Source organism: Euleptes europaea, chromosome 1, assembly GCF_029931775.1.
Source record: "Euleptes europaea isolate rEulEur1 chromosome 1, rEulEur1.hap1, whole genome shotgun sequence".
NCBI lineage: Eukaryota > Metazoa > Chordata > Lepidosauria > Squamata > Sphaerodactylidae > Euleptes > Euleptes europaea.
Window position 1 is genome coordinate 62,857,328 of NC_079312.1, and position 27,617 is coordinate 62,884,944.

At 43.4% G+C, this 27,617-nt stretch overlaps 1 protein-coding gene across 4 annotated transcripts in view; it reads right to left on the reverse strand.

The window, feature by feature from the left end:
- Positions 1–27,617, reverse strand: part of CACNA1D (calcium voltage-gated channel subunit alpha1 D) — a 347,998-nt gene that overhangs the window by 201,181 nt on the left and 119,200 nt on the right. For all 4 annotated transcript variants that reach the window (XM_056865912.1, XM_056865904.1, XM_056865897.1 and 1 more), the window contains exons 4-7: positions 10,297–10,436; positions 9,648–9,790; positions 3,686–3,838; positions 623–816 (exon numbers count right to left, since the gene is read on the reverse strand). In XM_056865912.1, the coding sequence (XP_056721890.1) occupies positions 623–816; positions 3,686–3,838; positions 9,648–9,790; positions 10,297–10,436 (630 nt within the window). The remainder of the gene's footprint in view (positions 1–622; positions 817–3,685; positions 3,839–9,647; positions 9,791–10,296; positions 10,437–27,617) is intronic.

Sequence of the window (27,617 nt, forward strand, 5' to 3'; positions counted from 1 at the left end):
AGTCTTGGCATGCATAGTATGAATATGTATGTGAAGTTACATCAATCAGCCTGTATAAAAATCTGTAGGTACAATTTAAATTAACACCATTAGCACTCTTGTAACAAGATAAGGTTGTTTTGGCACTGCATCAACAGCAGTGATCTTTTCATTGTTAACTGTAGGGAGATGATTTATGGTCTGCTTGTAAGAAAATTAAGATGGGAAATATCTTAATCACCCCCTTGTGGTATATAACATGTTTGCTATATAATCTGCAGTCTCCAAAGACTCCAAGCTGACATCTAATTGCAAAAGATGCAAAATTAGAGCTTTTTTTAAAAAAACCAGAAACCGCCTTTACAAACCAGACATCTGCATCTAGGCTACTTGAAATAATAGAAAATAGGTTTCAATTTACCCAAGTGGTGCTTTACAATAAAAATACAGTGAATACCAGACATTTTAACCCAAGGAATCCAATAAAATTCTGCAAATGGATGATATCTGCAGGTGTGTTCCTTCACTTGGCTGGCTCGTAAAGATTTCTTACTGGCAGAATCCTTCAGGATACAGCAGTTTTCCTTGATAGGTGGAAACTTGTTTCCAGATAAATGAACAGTAAGTATGATCAGGTCCTTACCCAATACAGCACATCAGTCCAACCTTCCATGGTTATACACTGGAACACAGTTAACATTGCAAAGGCAAAATTGTCAAAGTTGGTTATGCCTCCATTGGGTCCAACCCAGCCACTCTTACATTCAGTGCTATTCATACACTGACGTCCACTCCCTGAGAATGCACAAGGTGCAGGATCATCTTCAGCTAATATATCTAGAAATGGATCAAAAACATAAAAATGAAATCATCAATTATTTGCTTGAAAAAGAAGACTTTCCAAAGATGATAACAATCTAAAAAAATACTACATGTGTCCCGGGAGGGGCCCCCCAACCCCCTTCCCGGGCCGAGGGGCAGCCCCCACACTCACCCGGCAGCTCCGGAGGGCAGCATCACCCAGGCTCCCTCTCCCCGCAGCTGCCCTCCGGACCGGCGGGAGGAGGGCAAGCCCGCCGGCAGCCTCCTCAGGAGCAGCCGGCCGCTGACCGAGCGGCCCAACCCGAGCCGCCGCCGAAGCCGCGAGCCACCGCCGCGCCAGCCCCGGAGCCGCCGAGGGACCCGGGCCCCGCCAGGACGCCAGCGCACGCGCCCCAGCTGGAGGAGCCTCCAGCCGTCTCCGCCTCAGCAGGGCCGAGACCGACGAGGACCGCCAGCCGGCAGGGCCGGCGGCAGGAAGAGGGGGGCCGGGGAGAGGCCTGGGGAGGGCCGCGGCAATAGCCGGCCTCCCCGCGACCCAGCTGGCCGGCGGCCGGGCCCGGGCGGGGAGGGGGCAGAGCCTGCAATTAACTTCCCCTGGCTGGGAGGTAGACCCTCCCAGCCCTTATATGGACTTCCGGGGGGAGGGCTAGGGGCGGAGCTGGGGAGGGACTTCTCTGGCCTGGAGAGCATATAAGGCCAGAGAAGTCTGCCTGCTGGGGAGGATACAGTGCTGCTATAAGGTGTGTCCTGTGGCAACCTGGCGACGACCGAGGGAGAGTCGAGCTCTGACTCCCCCTCGGATTGGTCTGAGGCGGAAGAGAGTGTCTCAGCCTCAGCGTCCTCCAGGCCAGAGACCCTCGTGACGGCCACGCCCAAGGCGCAGCGCGACAACATGTTGAAACAAACTAATATTGAAACCTTGGTCTAGAAAGACACTGAGGTTACAGGGGCATTTTCCCTTGCATATAAGCAGCCACAGCCTTTTAGTAGCCATATACATTTTTGGGGGGATGCGCAAATTTGGTTGTATATGGATCCGTGGATATAGCTAGTTCAATTGCTTTGGTAGCGGGAGAAAATGCAGAAATTGTCACCAACGGTATTTTCCACATATTGGATCCAATTCTCATTGATTTTCAGGTCTCTTATGCACAAGCAATGATCTTCCATAAGCACATGAGAAAATACTAACATGAGGTAACAGCAACAAAAATAACAACAAGGAATAAACAGGCAGTGAATGATACCCCTGTGCTTCATTCTATAGTTTTACAAGCTAACAAAATGCAGTTGGCTCAATATCAGAGTCAGATGAAATACGGTATGTAGAATAGGAGTTCAACGTGCACAAAAAGCACCATCCTTTCATTTTGCATTTTCCATGCAACCATGCTTCCTTCTGCCCTAATAATTGCCTTGGATTAATGCTGAATGTCTGCAGTTGTGCAACCACATATTTAGATGCCTTAATATAGTTGAAGAACTACCCAGAAAACACAGATACTTTGAGATGGGATCATACAGAAGTCTGAAATTGTAACAGAGACACCACTGAAAGATAAAACAATTGTGAGATGGTTTGCACCTTTCATAGGAAACCAAAAAGGAAGTGCAACCAAGTGATCTGATAAAGACCATGTCACCTTCTTTGCAATTTTCTGTACTGAAGTACATATACTAAAGTGGATCTGCAAATACCCTCGCTTCCCTTTTCAACTTGCACTATTCAGACTTCTGACCAAAAATCATGACTTCTTATACAGGACCACAGATTTTCTTAAACAATTTTCCATACTCCTCTGAACCTAGGAGAAGGAATTAAAAAAATCCCTTCTGTGAATTAATTTTTATTGGATGGGGTTTTCTGGAGTGTATTAAAATTGTTTACTATCTAAAACTCAGCTCATAGACTAGAGATTCTATGAGACTCACAGAGACTAGAGAGCTCAGAGACTACTGAGATTTCTACATCTCACTCTCCCTCACACAATCCCCCAAATAATGTTGCCATCTAGATCTGCTGCAGCCAGATTTCTAGTGTTCAGAGTTTTCAGATTTCCAGTGTCTACTAGTAATCTCAGAACTGTGTTATTCCTTTGGCCACAGAAGCAGTATTGGTTTTATGACAAAATTACTTCCTTGTCGGCTAACTACAGATTCTGAGATCTGTTGTCAGTGATTTTAACATAGGAACAATCTAATAAGAGGCAGCTTCCTGGTATTTCTGAGATCTGAGGATGATACTGAAGGCAGATTTACACATTAAAATGAATCAGGGAAAGGGGAACTCAAAACAATACACACTTCTACTTTTCCAACTTCTGTTGTGACATGTGAAACAGAGAGATGTACTGTACTGTTGTATGTTGGAGACTTGGGTTCAGTTCATCAGTCATGAAGCTCACAAGATGTCTCTGGACCACGCACAGTGTAGTTCTAAGCAGAGTCCTAAACCCACTGGGTTCATAGGACTTAGAACTGTGTGACTCTGCTTAGAACTGCATACCCACTCACAGCCCATCCTACCTCTCAAGACTATTGTAAGGTAAATTGGAGGAGGGGAGCTACCTGGAAAAAATGGCATGATAAAATATGATATAGTGTAGAGAATCCTGGAGCTTATGGCCCTCATCATGACATTCATGATTTTCAAACTTCTTCATACTTTTCACATCTCAGCAAACCACAATTGGTGAGTTTTCTATGCTTCTATGGAATGTACAATGTATAAATGAGTCCTGATTTTTCTAATTCTGAATACTCATCATCAACATGAAAACCACGATTTATAACATATTCACTATTTCAGAGTTTATACTTTACAACCCTCTATTTAAGGTGCAATAACTTGGTTCTTGTTATGAGCAACAGTTTCTTTACCCACCTGTATCATCAAAGAAACATGATTTGTGCATTTTTCCAATAAAAAGTTCCAATCCTATAATAGCATAGATTATGATTACAAATAATACCAAAAGGGCAATATGGAGCAAGGGAACCATGGCTTTTATAATGGAGTTCAGGACAACCTGTAAACCTGTAAAAAACAAAAAGCAGGAACAAAGGCAGTGATACTGTTTTGCAGACATACATAATCAGAATAGGCTAATAAACAAGTACAATCAAGGCCATTACCATAAAAAACAAACACCTTTAGAAAATGCTCAAGGCCTAGCATTCCATTTCATATATCTAACAAAAATTCACCTGGTTTTATATGATAGTGAATCATTTTGGGAAAATGTCACTCAGCACATATAAGAACCTAGCACAGGAATTTGCAACCCTCTCAATCTTGCAATATATTTCAGACCTGACTACAACTTAACCAGGGTCTAGGAGTGGTGTGTCCCTGATCTAAAAGGACTGCAAAAACTACACGGAAGAGTTTGTGTGCAGAGTACACGAGCAAATTGATCTGAGAGCCTCAGCTGGTTTGGGAAGGTCCTTTTGGTGGGCTATGCTGTTGCTTTTTAACAGTTGCTGGCCACTGTTTTTAAAAAAGCCAAACACGATAGATAAAAGTGTTCACACAAAATTAAAGGTATTGGTATGCTGGCAGTGAGTTTTGTATTTGATCAAAAAGCTGACTCCCCACTCATGGCATATTTCCCACAGTTGCTTTATCCTCCATTGAAGTAATTTTGCTAAATCTGTACCAATTACCATCCTTTCCATGGCAACAGATTATGGTCTAATAAACACAGCATTATGACCTTGCTTCTGGATCAAATGTTAAACACAAGAGATGAGAGAGAGGTTCCACTCAATCCAAACCACCCGCAAATGACAGCGATGACTGAAAACAAAGGATTATATACAAATCCACTTGTTATTCTGTTGCATTGCTCTTTTTAGCAATTCTTCCCAGTTCTAGCAGTCCAGTTTTCCTTCTCTAGAACAGCAGTGTTCACACTCTTTTCCTAGGGGCTGTTTTTCAGCAGCTCTTGTATTAGAACATCACCATTTTTCTCTACATAGCTAAAGGGGTATGCATCACTTTCCAAATGAACAAGAAAAGGTATCAAAAAATTGCCATTCATTTTTATTGTTATAGTAATGAAGTAGAAAGGAACTGTAACTGAATGAAATGCATTACTAATGTCTGGCAGACTAGTGAGAGAACCTAAGGAGAGGGCAGAGGTAGGGAGAATTAGGAAAGAGGATATTATGTAACTGACATAGAAACTTGCCAATCACCACAGTTGAATACGAAAGCCTTTATTGGCATTAAAAGGGAAAACGTACAGTGGAGTTTACAGTAAAAAATCACCAGAGTCAAACGTATCGTTGTTCCAATGCATCTTTGATTATACAGCTACAGGACTGACTTTATTACCTATACAGTGCAATCCTATTTTTTGTTGTTTCACAATTCTACAGTGGTACAGTCGTACAATAATGCAAAAACAAAATGTTTTAAAAATGTGTTTCCCATTGCAAATATAATAGTGCAAAGGAATGGGTGTGATAAGGAATAAAATGAAAACAAATTAAGCTTAAGAAAATGAAATGAAAAAAGTACATCCATAGTTCATTGATGGATCATTTCATGCAGGATGACAGCTGGCCCAGCAAGCTTGATCATTACCCTGCATGCACTGAGTGCCTAAAAATGGATCCCAGAATCCTAAACCTATACCCCCCCCGAGAGCCTTATGATCGGCGGGAAATAATCTATTAGCAGACCCTGGCCCTAAGAGTATCCAGCTGTCCTCGACCGGGGCCAAGGCTTTTTTGGCCCTAGCCCCAGCCTGGTGGAACTCTTTGTCTAATAAGACCTCTGTTCCACCAGCGGGAGCTTTTCAGGGGTGTGGCTGGGGGGGCGCAATGAACGTCCAACACACGTGATGTGCTAACGTCACTTTCAGGTTTACCCAGAAGCGATACTAGCAATCCATAGTTTCGATAAAGATTGCTAGAGCATACACGTTGCGTGGGTCGTGTGCGCACGCATTACACTCCTCCCCCTCCATCTGGCCCTCTTTTGCCCATCATCCAGCTGAGGGTCGGTGAGCAGCCTTGTGGATTGGTGGGCTTTTGCTCAACCCCACCGGGAAATTGGCAAGCCTAGGTTGAGGGCAGCGACGATATCCATCTTGCAATTGGCTTCCCTTCCCCCTCCCTTCCCTCACTTCCCCTCCCTTTTTCTGACCATTGTTCCTATTTTCCCCTCCCTTTTCCCCATGTTGTTTCCCTTTCATTGCGTTAGTCCTTTGTCATCAATCTCCTACCCCCCTGAGGTATCCCATCAAACTGATTGAATGGTTGAGTGATAGCCGCAATTATAACATCTCTCCTTGTAGGGAAAAAATCAATATGGCGCCATTTATAGTTATAAAGTTATTAATTCCAGTGTTGTTTTAAAATGTTTTTAAAATTTTGTTTATGCATTAAATCTATGATGTAAGGTGCCCTGAGCCTGGCTTTGCCATTTCTATTCTAGATTCACAAGGTTCTTTCACACATTTATTTAAGAACTTTATTTATAGTCCGCCTTTCCTTTCCTTTATCCTTAGAAGCTCCTTGATCCATTGATCTTGAGCAGCGTAATTTTAAATCTAATGTTTGAGGGATATAAGTACTGAAATAAATCTTGCCACTGACAATGTAGCCTTGGGATGCCTGTCACCCAACAAAAAAGGCATTATGTCAGAGACGGAGGCATTAGATTTATATGTTAAAAGGGGAGAGATATAACCGTGATCAACGTTCCTCATAAAAGTGGCATTCCAAAAGGGCATGAGCTAATGAATCAATAGAGCCAGAAAAGCAAAGACAGGTCCTTTCTTGGTATGGTATGTTATAATCGAGCTCTTTGATGCACTTTTTAATTTTGGTGAAATTTTGGTGAAAGCTTCATTTTTCCCAAGATCTAATAGTCCTTCCTTTCTCACTGAGATTCAAGGTGGATTACACAGTATAAGTTAATGCCCTTCATAGGATGTGACATCTAATATACAACATGAAGTAGTTTCCTGAATGTGAGCAGTTTAAAAATGACTACTCTAGAAGTGTGATATTATGAAGAGTGTCAGGACTTGTAAGAAAAGTGGGGGCCTGAAGCCGACCCAATGTTTGATTTACGGTCATTACTAGGGCTGTCAATTCGGTTCGGCCCGAACTGAAAATCAACCGAATTTCCCGATTCGGTGCTTTTCTGTTCGGACGGATCCGAACTCAAAACTGGCGGGCAACCGGGGGGGGGGCGAATTCAGCGAGTTCGGGAGTTCGCGAATAAATTCGGCAAATTCGGCCGTCAGTAAGCAGCATAACCGTCAGTAAGCAGCATTCTCCTCCCCCGGCCAATCGGTGGCCAAGCTGGGTCTTCTTCTGCCCAATCAGTCAGGATTGAGTACTGGAGGAATCAGCTGATGTGCGGCCCGGCCAGGGAGAGAGAGAGAGAGAGCGAAATCCTCGTGTGTGTGTGTGGGGTGCTTGTGCACATTCGCTCCTTTCTGTGGCTGCAGGGGGCGCATTTTTGGGGGTACAGACACAAAACTTTCACTGGAACTTCAGATGAAGCTTCTTAAGGTACCCCCCAAGTTTTGTAAACATTGGGTCAGGGGGTACCGAGATATGGGCTCCCCCCCTTTTTCTTTCCATGGCTGCAGGGGCGCATTTTTGGGGGTACAGACACAAAACTTTCACTGGAACTTCAGATGAAGCTTCTTAAGGTACCCCCCAAGTTTTGTAAACATTGGGTCAGGGGGTACCGAGATATGGGCTCCCCCCTTTTTCTTTCCATGGCTGCAGGGGGCGCATTTTTGGGGGTACAGATCCCAAACTTTGAGCGGAGTTTCAGACCAGTGTTCTTAAGATACCCCCCAAGTTTTGTAAACATTGGGTCAGGGGGTCTCGAGATATGGGCTCTCCCCCTTTTCCCTCCCCTCTTTTTCCATTTATGTGGCTGCAGGGGGCGCTTTTTTGGGGATATAGCCCCCAAACTTTTAGCATAGCTTCAGTGAATTATTCTTAAGATACTACCCAAGTTTTGTAAAGATGGGGTTCAGTGGGGGCAGAAATATCGCCTCCCCCCCTTTTCTCTTTCCATGGCTGCAGGGGGCGCATTTTTGGGGGTGCAGATCCCAAACTTTGAGCAGAGTTTCAGACCAGTGTTCTTAAGATACCCCCCAAGTTTTGTGAACATTGGGTCAGGGGGTCCCGAGATATGGGCTCCCCCCTTTTTCTTTCCATGGCTGCAGGGGGCGCATTTTTGGGGGTACAGATCCCAAACTTTGAGCGGAGTTTCAGACCAGTGTTCTTAAGATACCCCCCAAGTTTTGTAAACATTGGGTCAGGGGGTCTCGAGATATGGGCTCTCCCCCTTTTCCCTCCCCCCTTTTTCCATTTATGTGGCTGCAGGGGGCGCTTTTTGGGGGATATAGCCCCCAAACCTTTAGCATAGCTTCAGTGAATTATTCTTAAGATACTACCCAAGTTTTGTAAAGATGGGTTCAGTGGGGGCAGAAATATCGCCTCCCCCCTTTTCTCTTTCCATGGCTGCAGGGGGCGCATTTTTGGGGGTGCAGATCCCAAACTTTGAGCGGAGTTTCAGACCAGTGTTCTTAAGATACCCCCCAAGTTTTGTGAACATTGGGTCAGGGGGTCCCGAGATATGGGCTTTCCCCTTTCCCCTTTTCCCTATTGGGATGAATGGAGCAGCCGATCCTGTGTGTGTGCATCTCCTCTCCAGAGCCAAACGTTCCGTGCCTAATTGGAATCATCTTGGATTACAGCCCCTCTTGATGGAACAGAAGACAGCCACAGTAAGACCCCTTTGGGGGCTTTAATCTATAATTTTTCTCCTGTGTATGTGTGTGTGTGGGGGGGGAAAGCAGAGTCTGTGTGTGTGTGGAGAGGGAGCAGTTTCTGTGGGTGGGGGGGAAGCCAAAGGGGGCTTTCGTCGGTTCTGCCTGGGGTGTGTGTTCCCCCTCGAGTCTCTCGCTCCCTGGTTTGAGGGGGGAGGTTTCAGTTGTGTGTTGCAAAGGTGTTGTTTAACAAGGTTGTGTTTGCAGTTGTTTTGCTATTTTCTCCGCTGTTGTCGGGGCTGGGAGCTTTGTGCGTGGGCGGCAAGCTCTGCTGAGAGATGCACATTAAGGGTGGGGGGGACCCCTTTCAGGGCCCATATATCAGCCCCCCCTGACCCAATCTTTACAAAACTTGGGGAGTCTTTCAATAAACGTCCTTTGAAGCTCTGCCAAAAGTTTGGGACCTCTAAGCCCAAAAATGCCCCCCCCAGAGCCACGGAAAGGCGCGGTTGTGTTTTTAATGGCTTTATTTGGCCGAACTTGTTTCCGAACTTTGAATTCCCGCCGAATTGAACGGATCCGAAGTGGGGGAGTTCGGACTTCGGCACGTACCGAACCCACAAGGGCCAAATTCGGCCGAATCCGAACTGTACCGAATTTTTTTTTTTTTTTGACAGCCCTAGTCATTACCTTGACTTGATTTCCTGACAGGGAATAATTCCACTGCATGAAAAAAGTGGGAGCTTAGAAACATTTCCCCACATTTGACCTAACTGGACACGTGACTGCTACTGAAAACTTCATCTGTGGGTCTAATTCCCTCCCAACTCTTTCCACAGCCATCCTTAGAACTTATGCATGTCATTATACCATGACGTTCTGTGTTTCAACAGGCTGCAAGTAACAGCAGTTAAAGATGCAGAAAGCAGAGAAATGTAACTCATGGTGATATCAGGACACAGGTAAATTTTGCTACACAGTATGGAGGGCAGCTAGATATGACATAAGTTTGCATCTTGTTATTAGCTGTACTGAGTTTGAGATAAAATGTTTTTTGGTAAATGCAACAAAATAATTTAACAAACAGCGACTTACTGGGCACTCCTGATACAAGCCGTAGAGGTCGCAACACACGAAAGGCTCTTAGGGCTTTTACATCAAAGCCACCTGATTTACCACCCGAATGGGTACCCCCTTCTGCTTCTTTGGTTAATTGTTCCAAAATTACACTAAACAACCTGGTGAACAAAATAAAAGAGATACTATCATCCTTTATTTAGCAAAAAATTAAAAACTTTTTTAAAGTCTTGCATTTTTAAAGGTTTTCGCTAGAGGTTTTCCCCCCAGTTCTTTTGAGAGTCCTTTTAGCCTAATCTTTTTCTGGAAGCCTACTTCTGAGTCGTCTTCCTCATGTGAAATATTTGTTTTGGTTTCCTTTGTCCCGTTTACTCCCACCCCCCTCTAGCAAACTGAAGACTGGACTGTCATCATTGTCAAACCACTCCCTCTCCTCTCCTCTCCCCTGAAGATGAGTGGTTTCATTTTTTTAAGTCTCTAGGTCCATCCCTTTCAGAGATAGAAGGAAAAAAGCACATCTCTGTGAGACGTCAAAGGACTGCATAGGCAAGAACACTGAAGATTAGCAACTTTAAAAAGGAATATAGACCTCTTCTCCAGTTAACTAATGTGCATATAATATAGGAACAAATTTTCCAGATTCTTAAAAAAAAAAAATCATACTTACCCTACAATTACTATTACAAAATCCAGTAAATTCCATCCATTTCTAACATACGCATTGGGATGTAATAATAATCCATATGCTATAATCTTCAAAAATGTTTCAATTGTAAAAATTATCAGGAAGGCATATTCTACTTTTTCCTGTAATAGAAGAGAACAAACAATCAAAAAGCAGTGTTACAGAATTTCCTTTTGATTTATTAAAACCATTTACAGAGTGTCTCACAAAAGGCACCTAACAACCAATAATAAAATTATCCAATAATATTCATTTAAAGTTTATAACATTTACTTCCTGGTCAGATGACTAAATTCAGGCCTGAGAACTACAAACCCATACACATCTACTTGAATGAATGTTAAGTAAATGGTTAATTCATTTACTATAATGAAACAACACATTTGCATAACAGAGCAAGTAGGACTACTCAGAATCCTACTGAGGTCTAATTCAATGGGGCTTACTCTGAAGAAAATACTCTTAGAATTGCACAGTAAATTACCAACATTCTTTAGGATATTAACAGTGCCATCCTATGTAGAGTTAGGCCAAGCAAAACACATTAAATTCAATAGATTTAGACTGGAGTAACTCTGTATAGGATTAAACTATTATTGCTAACTTTTTATTTTCATTCCAGCCTATTGATCTACAAGCAACTGTTAACCGCATAGCTCTAAGAATGGAAAAACAAAGACCCTGAAGGGTGGTGATGGGGGGGGGGTCTAAAACCTTCTATTATCTCCTTTAGAATGTTTCAAATGTCTCTTTCTGTGAAACATGATATGGTACAGAGCCTGTGATGGACTGTACAATGTAAGGAATGTACCACCTCAATTAAGCACATCCAAATTGGCCATAAATTGGTACAGAACGCAATGTCCCAAAAACCTCCCACTCTTCCAGTCAGTAGTGGATGTTCCTTAACCTAATCTATTTATCTTCCATGTTGTCATTTTTAGTTTAATAGGAGGATAAGAAATTGGATTGCATCCCTATATGAAAGTTTTGCCCTGACCCGGATAGCCCAGGCTAGCCCAATCTCATCAGATATTGGAAGTTAAGCAGGGTTGGTCCAGGTTAATATCTGGATGGGAGACCACCAAGGAATACTAGGGACGCTATGAAGCGGCAGGCAAGGGCGAACCACCTCTGAACATCTCTTGCCTTGGAAACCCTACAGGGTTGCCATAAGTCAGCTGAGAATTGACAACAACAACAAAATATGAAAGTTAAGAAAAACACTCATGAAAGATCCATGAAACCCACACCACATTTATTTTGAGCCTCAGACAGTCTTGGATATATTCAAACAATTGTGCTTTTGGCTTGAGGAAGCTTACTGCGATACAAATTAATACATTGCTCCTTCCATTTTAATGTGGGGATGAGCAGTTTGATTGGCTTATGGGCTAAGCAAGAGTATCACATTGGTTGAGCACACACTCAAAGGAGACATTCTTCCAGGAAGCAGCCTTCCCCTCCCATATTACACATTAAATATAATTCTTCTTTTTCTCTCCATTTCCTCTGCCAATAAGAGGATGAAGTTGGGGAGGGTCACTGGGGAAAACATGAGGGCATGTTAAGACTAGGGCCAAAGGCTTCCATATCATCTAACATCTCTAGCTTAATGCTTTTCATTTAGTGTAATTCACACATTCAGCACGGAGTGATAAAATGATAAGTCACAAATGTGCTATATGAAATCAGTCCAAAGTTTCACTCACAAAGAGCAACATTCCATTGCTATTAGCAAGGATGTAAGATCCATTGCTGGAGAAAGGCATCCAGTTCTGCACCAGCCAAATGTGTATTGCTGACAGAAAGCTGCAAAAACTCAGTACACGTCAGTAACACATCAGTATCAGAGACATAAAGACATGCAGAGCTGCTCCGTAGGATGTCCCAAAACAGACATCAGCAGTTTGGGGCATTCCAAAGTTCTTGTGTAAGTTCAAGATAAGAAATATTTCTGACCCTCATCAGAGGAAATGTTGCTTTCCCAGTTGCCTACACTGTTGTTTCAAAACTTGTCAAAAGGCATTAAGACCTGATTTTCATAGAAGAGGTATGGCTATGTGTCCTTATTCTAAGCAAATCAGCTTAGCAGAAACTATGTTTTCGGTAAGAAATCTTTATTTCTCCAGGCAGATGGTGCACATTAGTCATCATTTATCTTTGTATTTTCCAAATCTTCAGGAAAAAAAATATGCAAAGCTGTCACTACATGAAGTAAGCACTGAAAGTGTGTTAAGGAGTTTCACAAAAATGGTTTCAAAATAAAATATGAATAGCTTGCAAAATCTTTAAATCATTGTGTTACACATTATGCGTCTTTGCCCTCTTAATTTATCTGCTGCACGGACATCTTAGAGCTGGATTATTAGTTTTTAAAGTTCATAAGAGTGCTAATTTTCAGAAATCCATGAATGAAGACAGAAAAGTCTTATAGGATGAAGTGACTCATGCAAGGGAAGAAGTTGGCCTATTAAATTTATGACAGTAGGAGCAAAAACGATTAGATGAGAAACATTCCTGTGACTATTTTATGGTTAATTTTTAAAAACTGTATTTTTAAAGCAGGCCAACAAGCTTATAGCAGCAAACAATATACGGCAACATGGGCACTGCCTCCAACTGCACACAAGTATTCTACAAGCATCAACTCCCACCCCCTACTGGCTCTGCCTGCCAGAGTTCAGCTGGGTGTGCAAGGGGAAATGATGGGAGCAATTGGGGATGGGGATGGGATTATTGGTTAAAGAATAGAGTTTTGGGGTGAATGCCAGACTGGCATCCAACACCCTGACATCACTTCTGGGTCAAACCAACAAGGTGCCCCCCATGCTAATTCTCCCACCACTTGCCAGCCTCGAGCTAGCAACCCTACATCAGACAGGTTCTGGATATACTGAATTTGAGGCTGATGCTGCAGCTCTTGACTTGCCAAATATTGTTCTTGGCTGATAGAAGTCTTTATATTGTTGTTTTCAGTTCTGATCATTTTTGTGTTTTGTGTGTGAAATAAAACATTAAAATTCACAAATATGAGCATTAATATGCACCTTCTAAATTTCACAGAAGCCATTTGTTTGTATTTTGCATAATTTCCTGCCAAAATCTTTCCTGTTGAAGAATATGCATTTATCAACAAAATTCTATATTGCAAAAATTCTGGTTCAATAAAACAACTTCAGCCAGAAGCTTAAACTACTAATATTGTGTACCAGACAAAGGAAAGTAGAGAAGAAATTCTGTAAAGAAAAAGCCCGACCTGTGGTAGCCACCTACCTCACCTCTGAAGACAAAGCAGAACCTCTAAAGATGGTCTTATCTATTACTATTAGCAAGATGCCTATGGGAGCGTGGTTGGTTCTTTGCCACCATTTATGTGTTTGTTTTGTGTTTGTAAAACAATGACATATTAGTTGGAGACAGACTGGTAAAAATATAATATAAAGGCTAAAAAGAACTTCTAGCCCTTAGCTAAATATCCCAGGCTAGCTCAATCTTATCAGATCTCAGAACCTAAGCATGTTTGACCCTGGTCAGTATTTGAATGGGAGACCACCAAGGAATACCAGCATTGATACACAGAGCCAGGCAATGGCAAATCGCTTCTATTAGTCGCTTGCCTTGAAAACCCTACCAGGTCGCCATAAGTAGGCTGCGGCTTGACGGCAAAACAACAAAGAACATTTATTTGAGAAAAACAGACTTTTATTTTTAAAAAGCAGATCCCCCTTCCTCTTCACAATGTTCTGGACATTGGCCCCAGTACAGTGAAGCATATGGCTTCCTCTGTACTTGAATACAGGAAATATCAGTGATTTCACAGACTCCATTTAGTCAAGGAATTAAAGTGGAAATTCTTCATAAGATTTTAGTGTAGAGTTCTGATATGGCTTGTGAGGAATCAAACTAAACTATTTTGGAAAGTCAGGAGTGCAGTGGTGGTGATACAAGTGCCCTTCAGATGCAGCCACATGGGACTGCTTTTCTTTGATGTGGCTGGGGATTGTATGTGACTATTCTGACTTTGTCGCAGGGACCAATCACATAGCTTGTATGGATGGAATTGTCCCTGTGAAAGAGCCACATAATACGCTTTATCCACATGGATCATGGTCATATAGCAGTTACAGTTGCCAACTCTGGGTTGGGAAATTCCTGAAGATTTGGGGAAGCAGAGCTTGGGGAAGGCTGAGTTTGGGGAGGGATACCATAGGCCATTTATGCTTGGTTATTAGCCACACGATCCCCACGGAACTGCCCCGGGTCTTCTTTCGAGTTATTCATGATTTTTCAGTCCTTCAGGGGTCACCCCGTGGCCGCCTCACACTTGCCCCACAGTTTCAGAAACCTCTTTTATCACAAATTTAAATTTGTCCTCTATCCCATAGTGAAGCTAATCAATTTGTGTGAATAGTCTCAGCTTTGGGTTTTCTTTTCCCCTGCCCATTGTCGCTTCTCCCGCCCTCATCCAAACCCTCCCAGAGAAGCCAGTTTTGTAAGGAGTGTAAAGATCTCAGGAAGTGAGCCAGCTTCCCCCCCACCCCCTCCAATAGGCATCCTCTCTGGTTAGTTTTAGCAGCTTGTTAACATCATTGGGAACGGAAATGATCAAATGAAAGAATCCTGCTGAAGGGCTGGTGGGGAAATGTTGACGTATGGGCAGGTTGCTGGCTAGTGAGGCAGTGGTGGGGAACAGGCAGCAGCGGCCAAAGGGCGAAAAGTCTCCAGTGGCGAGCTGCAGTGATTTTTTCTCTTTGTTTTACGGTGCTGTTTTAATGATATAATGTTTAATGTATAAATATTGTAGCATTTTATCATTATATCGTTAAAACAGCACCTTAAAACAAAACAAAAACCCCACTGCAGCTTGCCGCTGGAGACCTCTCAACCCATGGCCACCAACGCTGCCTGTTCCCCACTGCCTCATAAGCATCATCTCTGTGATCCAGGTGCCAACAAGGAGTGTTGGGCGACCGTCGTAGCTCGTGACCTGCAGGCCGTCGGCACCCCTTCCCAGACAATTAAAAAGAGTAGCGTATACAGGGAGGAGAGATTCTGATGGTCCAAATTTTCACTGGGTTTCTTCATTGATGTAATTTACTCCTGCTGCTCCTGGGATTTCTTCAGAGCTATAAGCCCCCATGTATAGGGCTTTTAAAGTTCGGTTCTGAAAACTGTGTATCTGTAGAGTGGCAAACCCTTCAAAGCATAAATGGCCATAGAGGTCCCCTCTGAATCAGCCATTTTCTCCAGAGGAGCTGATTCCCATAGTCTGGAGAGCAGTTTTAATTTAGGGAGAACTTCACGCCCCAGCTAGAGGTTGGAAACTCTAGTAAGAGTGGTGCCCAGTGTGTAGCAGTGGAATGAAATTCATAACCACAGACCAAGAATGTCTGTAACCAGAAGGAAACTAAGAAGGAAGGCTAAGAAAACCTCAATACCCAGGTAACTATTGAGAAGACCAGCTCAGATGGATGCTAATGGTACCCTGAAAAGGGTCTCTTAAATTTCAGGTGAAAGGATAAGGATATTTATTCTGATATTCTTAGACTGTGGTTAAGCTTTTATTGTTTTTAAATTAATTGTACATTATAATAAAATGTGGACACCTTTTTCCTCTACCAGAAATTTGGAGGAAGGAACCCTCGGTGATGGTGGTGCAGAAAGAGTAACAATAATCCCTGATGGATGGAGAAACAAAAGTTGTAGCCAGAAATGAATTTCCCATTGAAATGGATAAAGAATGCAATAAAGAACAAGATCTAATAAACATATTAAATTATAAATTAAGACTACAACAAACTGAAAATGATCCAAAAATGTATGCTTATTTGCATACATGGAATGTAACAAAGTTGAATAAAAATTGTATCTTCAAAGGTGATGCTTATATTCCCTCTATGTATGTACAGATATGGCTGCTATAAGCAGAGAAGCAAAGCATGCTAACAATGTTTTTAATTTTCAATGAGATCATGCTTTTCTGAAGGACATAAACTTGAAATTAAAAAACCTGGAAACTCAAATTAACCCATTCCTAAATAAGAGCAAATCTGATTGTCTGAAAAAGACTACTTTTGTTTTTAGAACTCTCTTTAACATCAAACATAAACATGTATTTGATTGATATCAATAAACTATTTTTAAAAACCATTTTTCTTTTCAAGGAAGATTATCTACACAGTGAAAGAATACAGAGATGAAAACTGCCTGTCATGTGTACGGTTGCCAACTCTGGCTTGGGAAATTCGTGGAAATTTGGAGGCAGTGCTTTGGGAGAACAGAGTCTGCAAGGGGAGTGTTTCTAAGTGAGGATCTGATGCCATAAGGTTCACCCTCCAAGGTTGCCATTTTCTCCAAGGGTACTGATATCTGTAGACTGGCAATTAGTTGTAATTCCAGGAAATCTCCAGGCCCCACCTGGAAGCTGGCAGCTCTAGTGCTTGGAGAAAGTCTGAGATCTGGGCAAGCACACCAAAGCCATTAGAAAGTAGGGCTACCAATCTCCAGGTGAGGCCTGGAGACCTCGTGGAATTACAACTGATCTCCAGACAACAGAGATCAGTTTCCATGAGGAAAAAGGCCACTTTGGAGGATGGGGTCTATGGCAGCTGAGGTCCCTCCTTTCCCTAAACCCTGCCCTCTTTAGGCTCCACCCCTAAAATCTCCAGGAATTTCCCAACCTGGTGCTGAGAACCTTAGCCATTATATTACAGACCACTACAAAATTACATTATATTACAGACCATTACTTTTTGGTTTTCAGTCTAGCCAACAACAAGCAAGGCACAAGACAATTCCTCACTACCCCAGTCTTTTTTAAAATATAAATTTGAGGTGAATAAATAGCTTTTGTGATAAGACTCCAAGAACTGCAAATCATTCTTTGACCTGCCAGAAACTGGTAGACTCTGCCCCCCACCCCCCAGTTACTGAGCTGACTCTGACCTCTACACAAGGTAGTGTTGTAGGACTGATAACTTTGAGTTAGGAAATTCCTGGAGTTTGGGGGGTGGAGCCTGGGGAGGACAGGTTTGGAGAGGGGCCCCAGCGGGATATAATGTCATAAAGTCCACCTTTCAAAGCTGCTATTTTCTTCATAAGAACAAATCTCAGTGTTCTGGAGATCAAATATAATTCCAGGCGATCTTCAGGCCCCACCTGGAGGATGGCAACCCTATTTAAGGGTTGCCAACCTCCAGGTTGCGATTGGACTAAAGCCGAAAGGACGTTCAGTGGTTGACATGAATAGATGCAAAAGGAAAGTCCGAAGCTGTTCGATGCATATAATAGGAACATGGAATGTGAGAAGCATGAATCAGGGTAAGCTTGAAATTGTTGAACAAGAAATGGATCGTATGGACATTTCAGTCCTGGGAGTAAGTGAATTAAAGTGGACTGGATTAGGACATTTTCAATCAGAAAATTACAAAGTGTTTTATTCAGGGAATGACAAAAAGAGAAGAAACGGAGTTGCTTTAATAGTGAGGCAAGATGTAGCAAAGGCAGTCAGGAGCTATAATGCAAAGCCTGACCGAATAATATCAATCAGACTTCAGGGAAAGCCTATCAACATAAGCATCCTTCAAGTTTATGCCCCAACTACAGATGCTGATGAGGAAGAAATTGAAAGTTTTTATGCCAGTGTTTAGGAAGAAACTGATCACACACCTAAACAAGATATGCTGATAATCATAGGTGATTGGAACGCAAAAGTAGGAAACAAAGCAGAATCAAATGTTGTTGGCAGATTTGGGCTAGGAGCACGGAATGAAGCAGGTAGCCTCGTAGAATTCTGCGAAGACAACAATCTGTTCATTGCAAACACATGTTTCAGACAACCAAATAGACGATTGTATACATGGACATCACCAGACGGCCAGTATAGAAATCAAATAGATTATATAATTGGAAGCAGAAGATGGAGAAGCTCTATTCTCTCGGCCAAAACAAGACCAGGAGCCGACTGCGGTACAGATCATGAATTGGTAATATCGAAAATCAAGATAAAGCTTAAGAAAAACACCAAAACATTCATAGCACCAAAATACAATCTAAGCAATATTCCGGAAGAGTTTAAAGACCATGTAAGGAACAGATTTGCATTACTAAGTTCAAGTGAATATAAACCTGAAGAACTATGGGTGGAAACTAGAGATATTATCAAGGAAGAATGTGCAAAGACTATTCCTGTAGCCAAAAGAAAAGAAAAACCTCAATGAATGTCTGAGGAAACTCTTAAAATTGTCACAGATAGACGAGAAGCAAAAGTAGAAGGTGACAGAAATAGAATCAAAAGTCTAAGTGCAACGTTCCAGCGACTAGCACGTAGAGATAAAGAGACCTATTATAATAACCAGTGTAAAGAAATAGAAGAGAACAACAAAAAAGGAATAACAAGAGATCTGTTCCACAAGATCCAAGAAATCAAAGGGAAATTTAAAGCACAGTTAGGCATGCTGAAAGATCAGCATGGAAATACATTAACTGAACAGGACAAAATAAAGAAAAGGTGGGAACAATACACTGAAGAACTATACAGAAGAGATGAAAGGATAAAAGATTCTTTCCAAGAAAAATCTTTTGAAGAAGAACCTACAGTTTTAGAAAGTGAAGTGATCGGGAGAAACAAATCACCAGGAGCAGATGGGATATCAATAGAGCTATTCCACGCCACAGAAACGGAGTCCATCAAAATCTTGACAAGAATATGCCAACAGATATGGGAAACAAAACAATGGCCCACAGACTGGAAACGATCAATTTACATTCCAATTCCCAAGAAAGGAGACATCAAAGATTGCAACAACTATCGGACCATTGCATTAATTTCTCATGCTAGTAAACTGATGCTCAAAATCTTACAGCAAAGGCTGTTACCATATATGGAACGAGAAATGCCTGATGTTCAAGTTGGTTTCAGAAAAGGAAGAGGCACTAGAGATCATATTGCAAATATACGCTGGTTACTGGAGCGTACGAGAGAATTTCAGAAGAAAATCAGCTTGTGCTTCATAGATTACAGCAAAGCTTTTGACTGTGTGGATCATGAAAAGCTATGGCTGGTTTTAAAGGAAATGGGTGTGCCACTACATCTGATCGTTTTGATGAGCAACCTGTACTCTGGACAAGAGGCCACAGTTAGAACAAAATATGGAGAAACGGAATGGTTTCCAACTGGCAAAGGTGTCAGACAAGGATGTATTTTATCTCCCTATCTCTTCAATCTATATGCAGAACATATAATTAGGAAAGCTGGATTAGATTTAGATGAAGGTGGAGTGAAAATTGGAGGGAGGAACATTAATAATTTGAGATATTCTGATGACACTACATTATTGGCAGAAAATAGTGAAGATTTGAAACGACTACTGCTGAAAGTTAAAAGAGAAAGTGCAGGACTATAGCTGAACATCAAGAAAACAAAAGTAATGACTACAGGAGAATTACACAACTTTAAGTTGACAATGAGGAAATTGAAATTGTTCAAGACTTTCTATTCCTTGGCTCCACCATCAACCAAAAGGGAGACTGCAGCCAAGAAATCAGAAGGAGATTGAGACTGGGAAGGGCAGCCATGAAGGAGCTAGAAAAGATTTTGAAGTGTAAGGATGTGACTCTGGCCATCAAGACTAGATTAATTCATGCCATCATATTCCCTATTACTATGTATGATTGTGAAAGCTGGACATTGAAGAAAGCTGATAGGAAGAAAATAGATTCCTTTGAAATGTGGTGTTGGAGGAGAGTGTTACGAATTCCGTGGACTGCCAAAAAAACAAATCAGTGGGTTATAGATCAAATCAGGCCTGAACTGACCCTAGAAGCTAAAATGACTAAACTGAGGCTATCGTATTTTGGTCACGTCATGAGACGACAAGAGTCACTGGAAAAGACCGTCATGATAGGAAAAGTTGAGGGCAGCAGGAAAAGAGGAAGACCCAACAAGAGATGGATTGACTCAATAAAGGAAACCACAGCCTTCAATTTGCAAGATCTGAGCAAGGCTGTCAAAGATAGGACATTTTGGAGGACTTTCATTCATAGGGTCGCCATGAGTCGGAAGCGACTTGACGGCACTTAACACACACATACACACAACCTCCAGGTGGGGGCTGGAAATTTAGAATTTCAAACAATCTCCAGACATCAGTTCCCCTGAAGAAAATGTCTGCTTTGGAGAGTGGATTTTATAGAATTATACCCTTCCCCTTTCTGATCCCCATCCTCCTCAGGCTCCACCTCCAAATCTCCAACAAGTTCCCAGCCCAGAGCTGGCAACCCCAGCTCCTGTCAAAGGACCATATTTTATTTCACCTGGTGGAAGCACTAGGAGAGAAGAACAATATTATTAGTGAAATCAAAACCTTATCTCATAATGACATAGTATATACAGTTTACAAGCGAACTGTTGCAGAACAGCTGGGTCACAGTAGAAGGAGGAAATGCCAATAAGAAAACTACTATACCAGAATTTTTCTGGCCTCAACTAAAGCCAGAATACTCGACCTCTTCTCACTAGTTTCCTTCAGAGGTTAAAGTGCAACTAGGCCCACAACTGAAAGCACACTGCATTGGGGGGAGGGTATCAGGTTTAACACTTAAGTGACTAAACAGGCCTTTGAGTATTTTAATGTATCCTGTGGCATACCTACCATATTCCACACAAATTATTGAGCTTTCTTAGAATCAGGAAACATTGCCCTCAGCATAGGGTTGCCATGCTGGCAACCAGTAAGACAGGGGGGCAGGGACGGGGGGAGGACACACGGAGAAGTGGCCGTCAATGAAGGCATGATGTCACTTTTGGGAAAACCCAGAAAGCCTCTCTACAAATTGCTTTAAACTCTATGGAGTGCCAGCAGGCGTATGGCAAACCTACCTCAGCTAGTTGAGAAAAAGATTAAGGCTCCATACAGCTGCTAATGGTATGCCACAGCATTATCCTCTCTGCTCTTCCACTTACCAGGAATGTGAATAGTATGTAATCTGCAATTTGCTAGCATTTGTTGCTAAGGGAAAGAATGGTGCTGGCTTTGGGTAAACGAAAAGGAGACTTGGACATTTGTCACGATACTTAGTCTGAATGGAATTGGGGTATGTGCTGTTTTGTCAAATTTTGCTCTGCAGATGATTTGTGGAAATGTCCAAGGCCACTCCATGATCCTCAAAGATGTTGGGGAAACTTTGGGCTGTGGCCAGGGTCCTGACATAATTGAAGGTTTAAAAATGAGAGATTAGGAGGTGGTGCATAGAGAAGGCAGGGTCTGGGGAGGGGAGGAACCTCAGCAAGATATAATGCCATAGAGTCCACCCTCCAAAGGACCTATTTTCTCCAGGGAAATGACTCTCTGAGGTCTGGAAAGCAGTTGTAATTCTGAGAGATCTCCAGTTCCCACTTGAAGATTTGCAGTCCTAAGAGTTACACCCTTTTAAGCCCACTGACTTCAATGAGTAGCCATATGTATTTTGAATGTGGTATGATGTAAACCATATGATTTGATTCTCTGGTATTTATGTACTTTTCCATTTTTGTTAATTAATAAAATTTTAAAACAATGTTGTGACAAGCTAAAATTATCATTATTTATACATCTAAGATACTATGAGAAAGAGGTTAACTGAAAACTTTCTACCCCTTGTACTCTGTGATTTCTGTGTTTATACATGGTTAAAATTACTCTAAAACCTGAAATGTATTCAACATATGAAAACTCTATTTCTACAATACAGCCCACTTTCCCCTCCATTAGCTATGACTCAACAACTAATTTAATTTAAAGTCTCCAAAACCAATATAATAAAATCTCAAGTGTTTATTATAATTTGTAAGGAAAATGAAAACATTTGCCCTGACTGATAGGCTAAAATGATTGCCAAGCCAGAGCATAACATTCACAGCTATGATGCCAAGAGAAAGCTTTATCATTCAAGCTGATGTGCATATAGGCATGTGTACGCAGCAGTGTCAGCCAGCACAGGAGGCTGAATCACTTCATGGAGGTACTCTCAGTGGCTTAACTATGAGTTGCCTCTCAGTTTATGTAGCTTTCCCAAGAGAAGCAGGTGTGAAACCTAAACACAGACAAGAAGGTAGGTATCCCTAGGGAATGGACAAGCGCTGGGAAGAGAAGGGAAGTAGGCCTTTCTCCATCCTTAATCCTCAGCAGGCTTTCCCCCAAACATGCTAATGAAGCCACTGTTCAGATTTATGTACGTCTGTGCCTTCATGTCACAACTGACTTGTGCTGGCACCAGGAAGGGATTTTAAGGCGAGTGAGAAGAAGAAATGGTTTACCATTGCCTTCCTCTGCAGAGTCTTCCTTGGTGATCCCCATCCAAGTACCAAACCTGCTTAGCTTGTGAGATCTGATGAGATATCATACCATTCCGCATCCCCTGCTCAGGTTTACGATTCCCTTTTCCTTTGTCTTTAGCATGTAGTGGTTAAAAGCGGTGCACTCTAATCTGGTGAACCGGGTTGGTTTCCCCACTCTTCCACATAAAGCCTGCTAGATGACCTTGGCCTAGTCACAGTTCTCTCAGAACTCTTTCAGCCACACCTACTCTTCTCTTCCCAGCATGGTTTTAAGGGAAAACATAGATATAGTGAGCATTACAGAAACCTGGTGGAGGGGAGAGAACCAGTGGGATACAGTCATCCCTGGTTACAAACTGTATAGAAATGACAGGGAAGGGCGTATTGGAGGGGGTGTTGCTATGTATATCAAGGAAGGCATAGTGTCTAATAAGCTAGAGACCATAAAAAGGGCAGACTCGTCCACAGAATTTTTATGGGTGACGATTCCGGGCCCAAAAAAAGATTTAGTACTGGGGACGTTCTATCGGCCCCCTGACCAAATGGCTCAGGGTGATCTTGAGATGGAGAATGAAATTAGGGAAGCATGTAAAGGTAATAAAGTAGTAATAATGGGACACTTCAACTTCCCTCATATTGATTGGATAAATGTATGTCAAGCCAAAGAGATAAAATTTTTAGACATCCTAAATGACTGTGCCCAGTTGGTCATAGACCCAACCAGAGGGGAGGCAATCCTGGATTTAATACTCTGTGGTGCTGCCAGTGATTTAGAGCGGGATGTGGATGTAGTTGAGCCAGTTGGCAATAGTGATCACAATGGCATCAAATTTAATTTATATGTAAGTGGGAAAGTGACTGGGAAATCTCACACAATTACCTTTGACTTTAAAAGAGGGAACTTCTCTAAAATGAGAAAACTGGTAAAGAAGAAGTTGAAAGGAACAGTTAGGAGGGTTAAATCACTTGAAAAAGCTTGGGGGTTACTCAAGTCCACATTACTAGAGGCTCAGTTTGCTTGTATACCGCATGTCAGGAAAGGTAGTAATAAGTCCAAGAGGTCACCACCATGGCTAACAGGTAAGGTGAAGGAAGCAATTAGAGAAAAAAAGTCTTCCTTCAGAGACTGGAAGGTTTGCCCAAACGAGGCGAACAGAAGCAAACACAAACTTGCACAAAGGAAATGCAAGCAGATAATTAGAGATGCAAAAAAAGATTTTGAGGGGCATACTGCTAAACACATCAAAACAAACAATAAGAAATTCTTTAAGTATATTAGGAGTAGGAAACCAGCTAGGGAAGCGGTTGGACCATTGGATGACAATGGGAGTAAAGGAACTCTAAGGGAGGATAAAGTGATTGCTGAAAAACTACATGAATTCTTCTCATCTGTCTTCACTGTTGAAGATACAGGGCAGATTCCTTCTCCTGAACAGAGATTTTGGAGAGGGGAAAATGAGGAACTGAGGCAAACAGTGGTAACAAGGCAGGAAGTCCAAGAACGTCTAGACAAACTGCAAACTAACAAGTCACAGGGACCAGACGGTATTCATCCTAGAGTTCTTCAAGAACTCAAATGGGAAATTGCTGAACTTCTAACAAAGATATGTAATATGTCCCTTCGATCAGCCTCTGTACCAGAGGACTGGAGAATGGCCAATGTAACACCCATTTATAAAAAAGGTTCCAGGGGGGAACCCAGGAAATTACAGGCCAGTTAGCTTAACGTCTGTTCCGGGTAAATTAGTGGAAAGCATCATTAAAGATAGAATTGTCAAGCATATAGAAGGGCAAGGTCTGCTGGGCAAAACCCAACATGGATTCTGTAAGGGTAGGTCCTGTCTCACTAACCTATTAGAGTTTTTTGAAAGCGTCAATAAGCATGTGGACAGGAATGAGCCTGTGGATATTGTGTATTTGGATTTCCAAAAAGCTTTTGACAAAGTCCCACACCAAAGACTGCTAAGCAAACTTCATAGTCACGGGATAAGAGGACAAGTCCTCTTATGGATTGAGAGCTGGCTGAAAAATAGGAAGCAGAAAGTAGGAATCAATGGTCTGTTCTCATAATGGCGGGATGTGAGCAGTGGGGTGACTCAGGGATCTGTGTTGGGACTGGTGCTTTTCAGCCTGTTCATCAATGACCTGGAGTTGGGGTTAAACAGTGAAGTAGCCAAGTTTGCAGATGACACCAAATTATTTAGGGTGGTTATGTCAGCGAGGGCAAGCAGTCGAGCCCTGGATAGCAAGCTCCGCAACTTCCCCTCCACCTTTTCTTCCCGTGGGAAAGTCTCTTCAGTTTGGGAGAAAGGTGCAATAGCCAGAGGCCCCATAGATCCCCATTTCAAAGTAACTTCCCTATTGTAATTCTGCTCTGATCTCAAGGTGTGATTTCACCGGAATCCTCTCTCTCTTGATGTTTGAGAAACCTCTGATGTTTTGCATTTCAAAGCTTTTACGTGTAAACATTTCTAGTGTGTGCATCCTATAAAACTGATCTCTAAATGTATTGTCTGGGAGGCCAACGTGGACCTCCCTGCCCTCAGGACCCAGACAGCGGCAGAGGGGCTTAACCGGCAAAAGGGCAGCGTCGGAACCATGGGGCAACTATACCGAGGGCCGCTGACTGCTTGGTATGGAGAGGGGGAAGGGTGGAAGGAGCCCACGCTCGCCCGCACTCCTGCCCTCACCGCAGAGGAGGCTGCCCTGCTACGCGGACAGAACCAGACGCTCGTTCTACAAAACCGGGACCTGCAGACTCAATTGGACACCCTGCAGCGGGACTTGGCTGCTGTTCTGGGGGCAGTGAGAGAGCTCGGACAATCCTCGCAGCAACCCCAAGCGAGCTCGTGGCCCATTACGGAACCGCTCGTCGTTGGGGAGGCACCCACGCCCAGACGCCCTACGGCCAGGGATCTGAAAGTGTCTTTCGATGGAGCCAGCTCACAGTTGCCCCACTTCCTACTCCAAGTCTCTGGTTTCATCAAGGACCAAGGAGAGACTTTTGCCTCGGAGGAAGCTCGGGTCAGGTACGTGATCAGCCTCCTGGAGAAAGAGGCGGTAGAATGGGCAGTGACGGCGGCAGAAACTATGCCTAGGGTTTTGAAATCCTTAGAGGAATTTTTTTCTGCTCTGCGATGCCGTTTTGAGGACCCCCACAGGGGAGAGAAGGCGAAGGTTGCCATGCGTCGTTTGAGACAGGGGGCCCGCTCAGTGAGTGAGTACGCACAGGACTTTTTATCCCTATCGTGCAAGATACGGGAGTGGAGCGAAGCCACCAAGGTCCAACACTTCCGCGAAGGACTATGATGGGAAGTGCTGGATGGATGCTTAACCTTGGGAGACCCAGTCAGTAGAGGAATGGATAAGTTTAGCGGCCTTGGTGGAGAATCGTAAGCTGACTCTCCAGTTCTCCAAGGATCGTCCTTCGAAGGCGACCCCCATCCCTCCCGCGAGAGGGGACAACGCAGAGGACCCACGGCGAGATGGAAGACATCGAGGGGTCTCCAGTCTCGACAGGGCGCGTCGTTTCAGAGAAGGAGCGTGTCTCTAGTGCGGGAAGATGGGTCATTTTGCGGCAAGGTGTACCAGCACGTCGGCAGAAGGAACGAACAACCGAGCGACCCGAGAGCGGGAGTCGACATCACCTTGGACCCTGGAGCATAAGAGAGCGGAGGAGACGAACGGTCGCCGCGGGGAGGCGGCCCTGCAGGCAGAACCCTCATCGGATCTCCACAACCATCGTATTCAAGGTATTTTCAGAAGCCCCTCGCCGGCAAAAAACGAGGACAGCCTTCTGTGAGGGAGCCGGCACAGAGGGCGCCCTCGGAAGAAACCAAAACGGCTCCGAATAGGGTGAGTGACCAGGGAGAGACACTGCTGCTACCTGTTGTGTTACGAAACCCCCGGGGGGAAACCTGTGGCTGTCGTGGCTATCCTGGACTCCGGGTGTTCCCGGACCTTGATTGATCAGGTTGTGGTAGAACGCCTGAAAATTGAGACTCGAGAACTGGACCAGCCTTTACATTTTCATCAAATGGATGGAAGTGACCTGCGGGGAGGGCCGGTTCATTTGCGCACTCACAAGGTGTTGTTGGGGGTGGGAGACCACTGGGAACAAATCCACTTCACGGTAGTCCCTAAGATTTCCTACCCAGTGGTTCTCGGTAGCAACTGGTTGGCGGGGCATAACCTGAGCATTGATTGGGAACAAAGGCGGGTGGTGTTTGGAGCTCCCCAGTGCGAGAGGCACAGCCGGGACAACTTATCCGGAGGCGAGGGGGGGAGTGCTGCCGCATTGGAGGCGCACACGCTGCCTCCGGAATACAGTGACTTTGCGGATGTATTTGAGGGGACGGACTGTGACTTGTTACCTCCTCACCGCACCACGGATTGTGCCATCGAACTGATTAAAGACGTTAAACCGTCCAAAGCCCGAGTTTATTCCATGAGTCCTCAAGAGAAAGCAGTACGGCGAGAATTTTTGGACAAGAACTTGAAGCGGGGGTTCATACGGCCGTCCAAGGCTGCGTTTTCTTCTCCCTGCTTCTTTGTGAAGGAGAGGGATACCTCTGACCTCAGACTGTGCGTAGACTATAGGGGGCTTAACACGGTTACAGAGACTAATGCCTATCCCATCCCCTTAATCCCGGATCTTCTGAGTGCTCTACAGGAGGGTTGTGTATTCTCTAAACTTGACCTGGCGGAAGCCTACTACCGAGTCCAGATTAAGGAGGGAGACGAAGCAAAGACAGCCTTTTCTTGTTGTTATGGTTTGTTTGAATTTGTGGTAATGCCCTTTGGTCTGTCTGGGGGGCCATCGTGCTTCATGCAATTAATTAATGAGGTCCTACACAATCTCCTATTCAAAGGAGTCATAGCTTACTTAGACAATATTCTAATTTACTCCAGGGATCCAAAGGAACACAGGGAGTTGGTGCGGGAGGTTTTGCGTCGTTTAAGGGAGAATCATTTGTATGCTAAG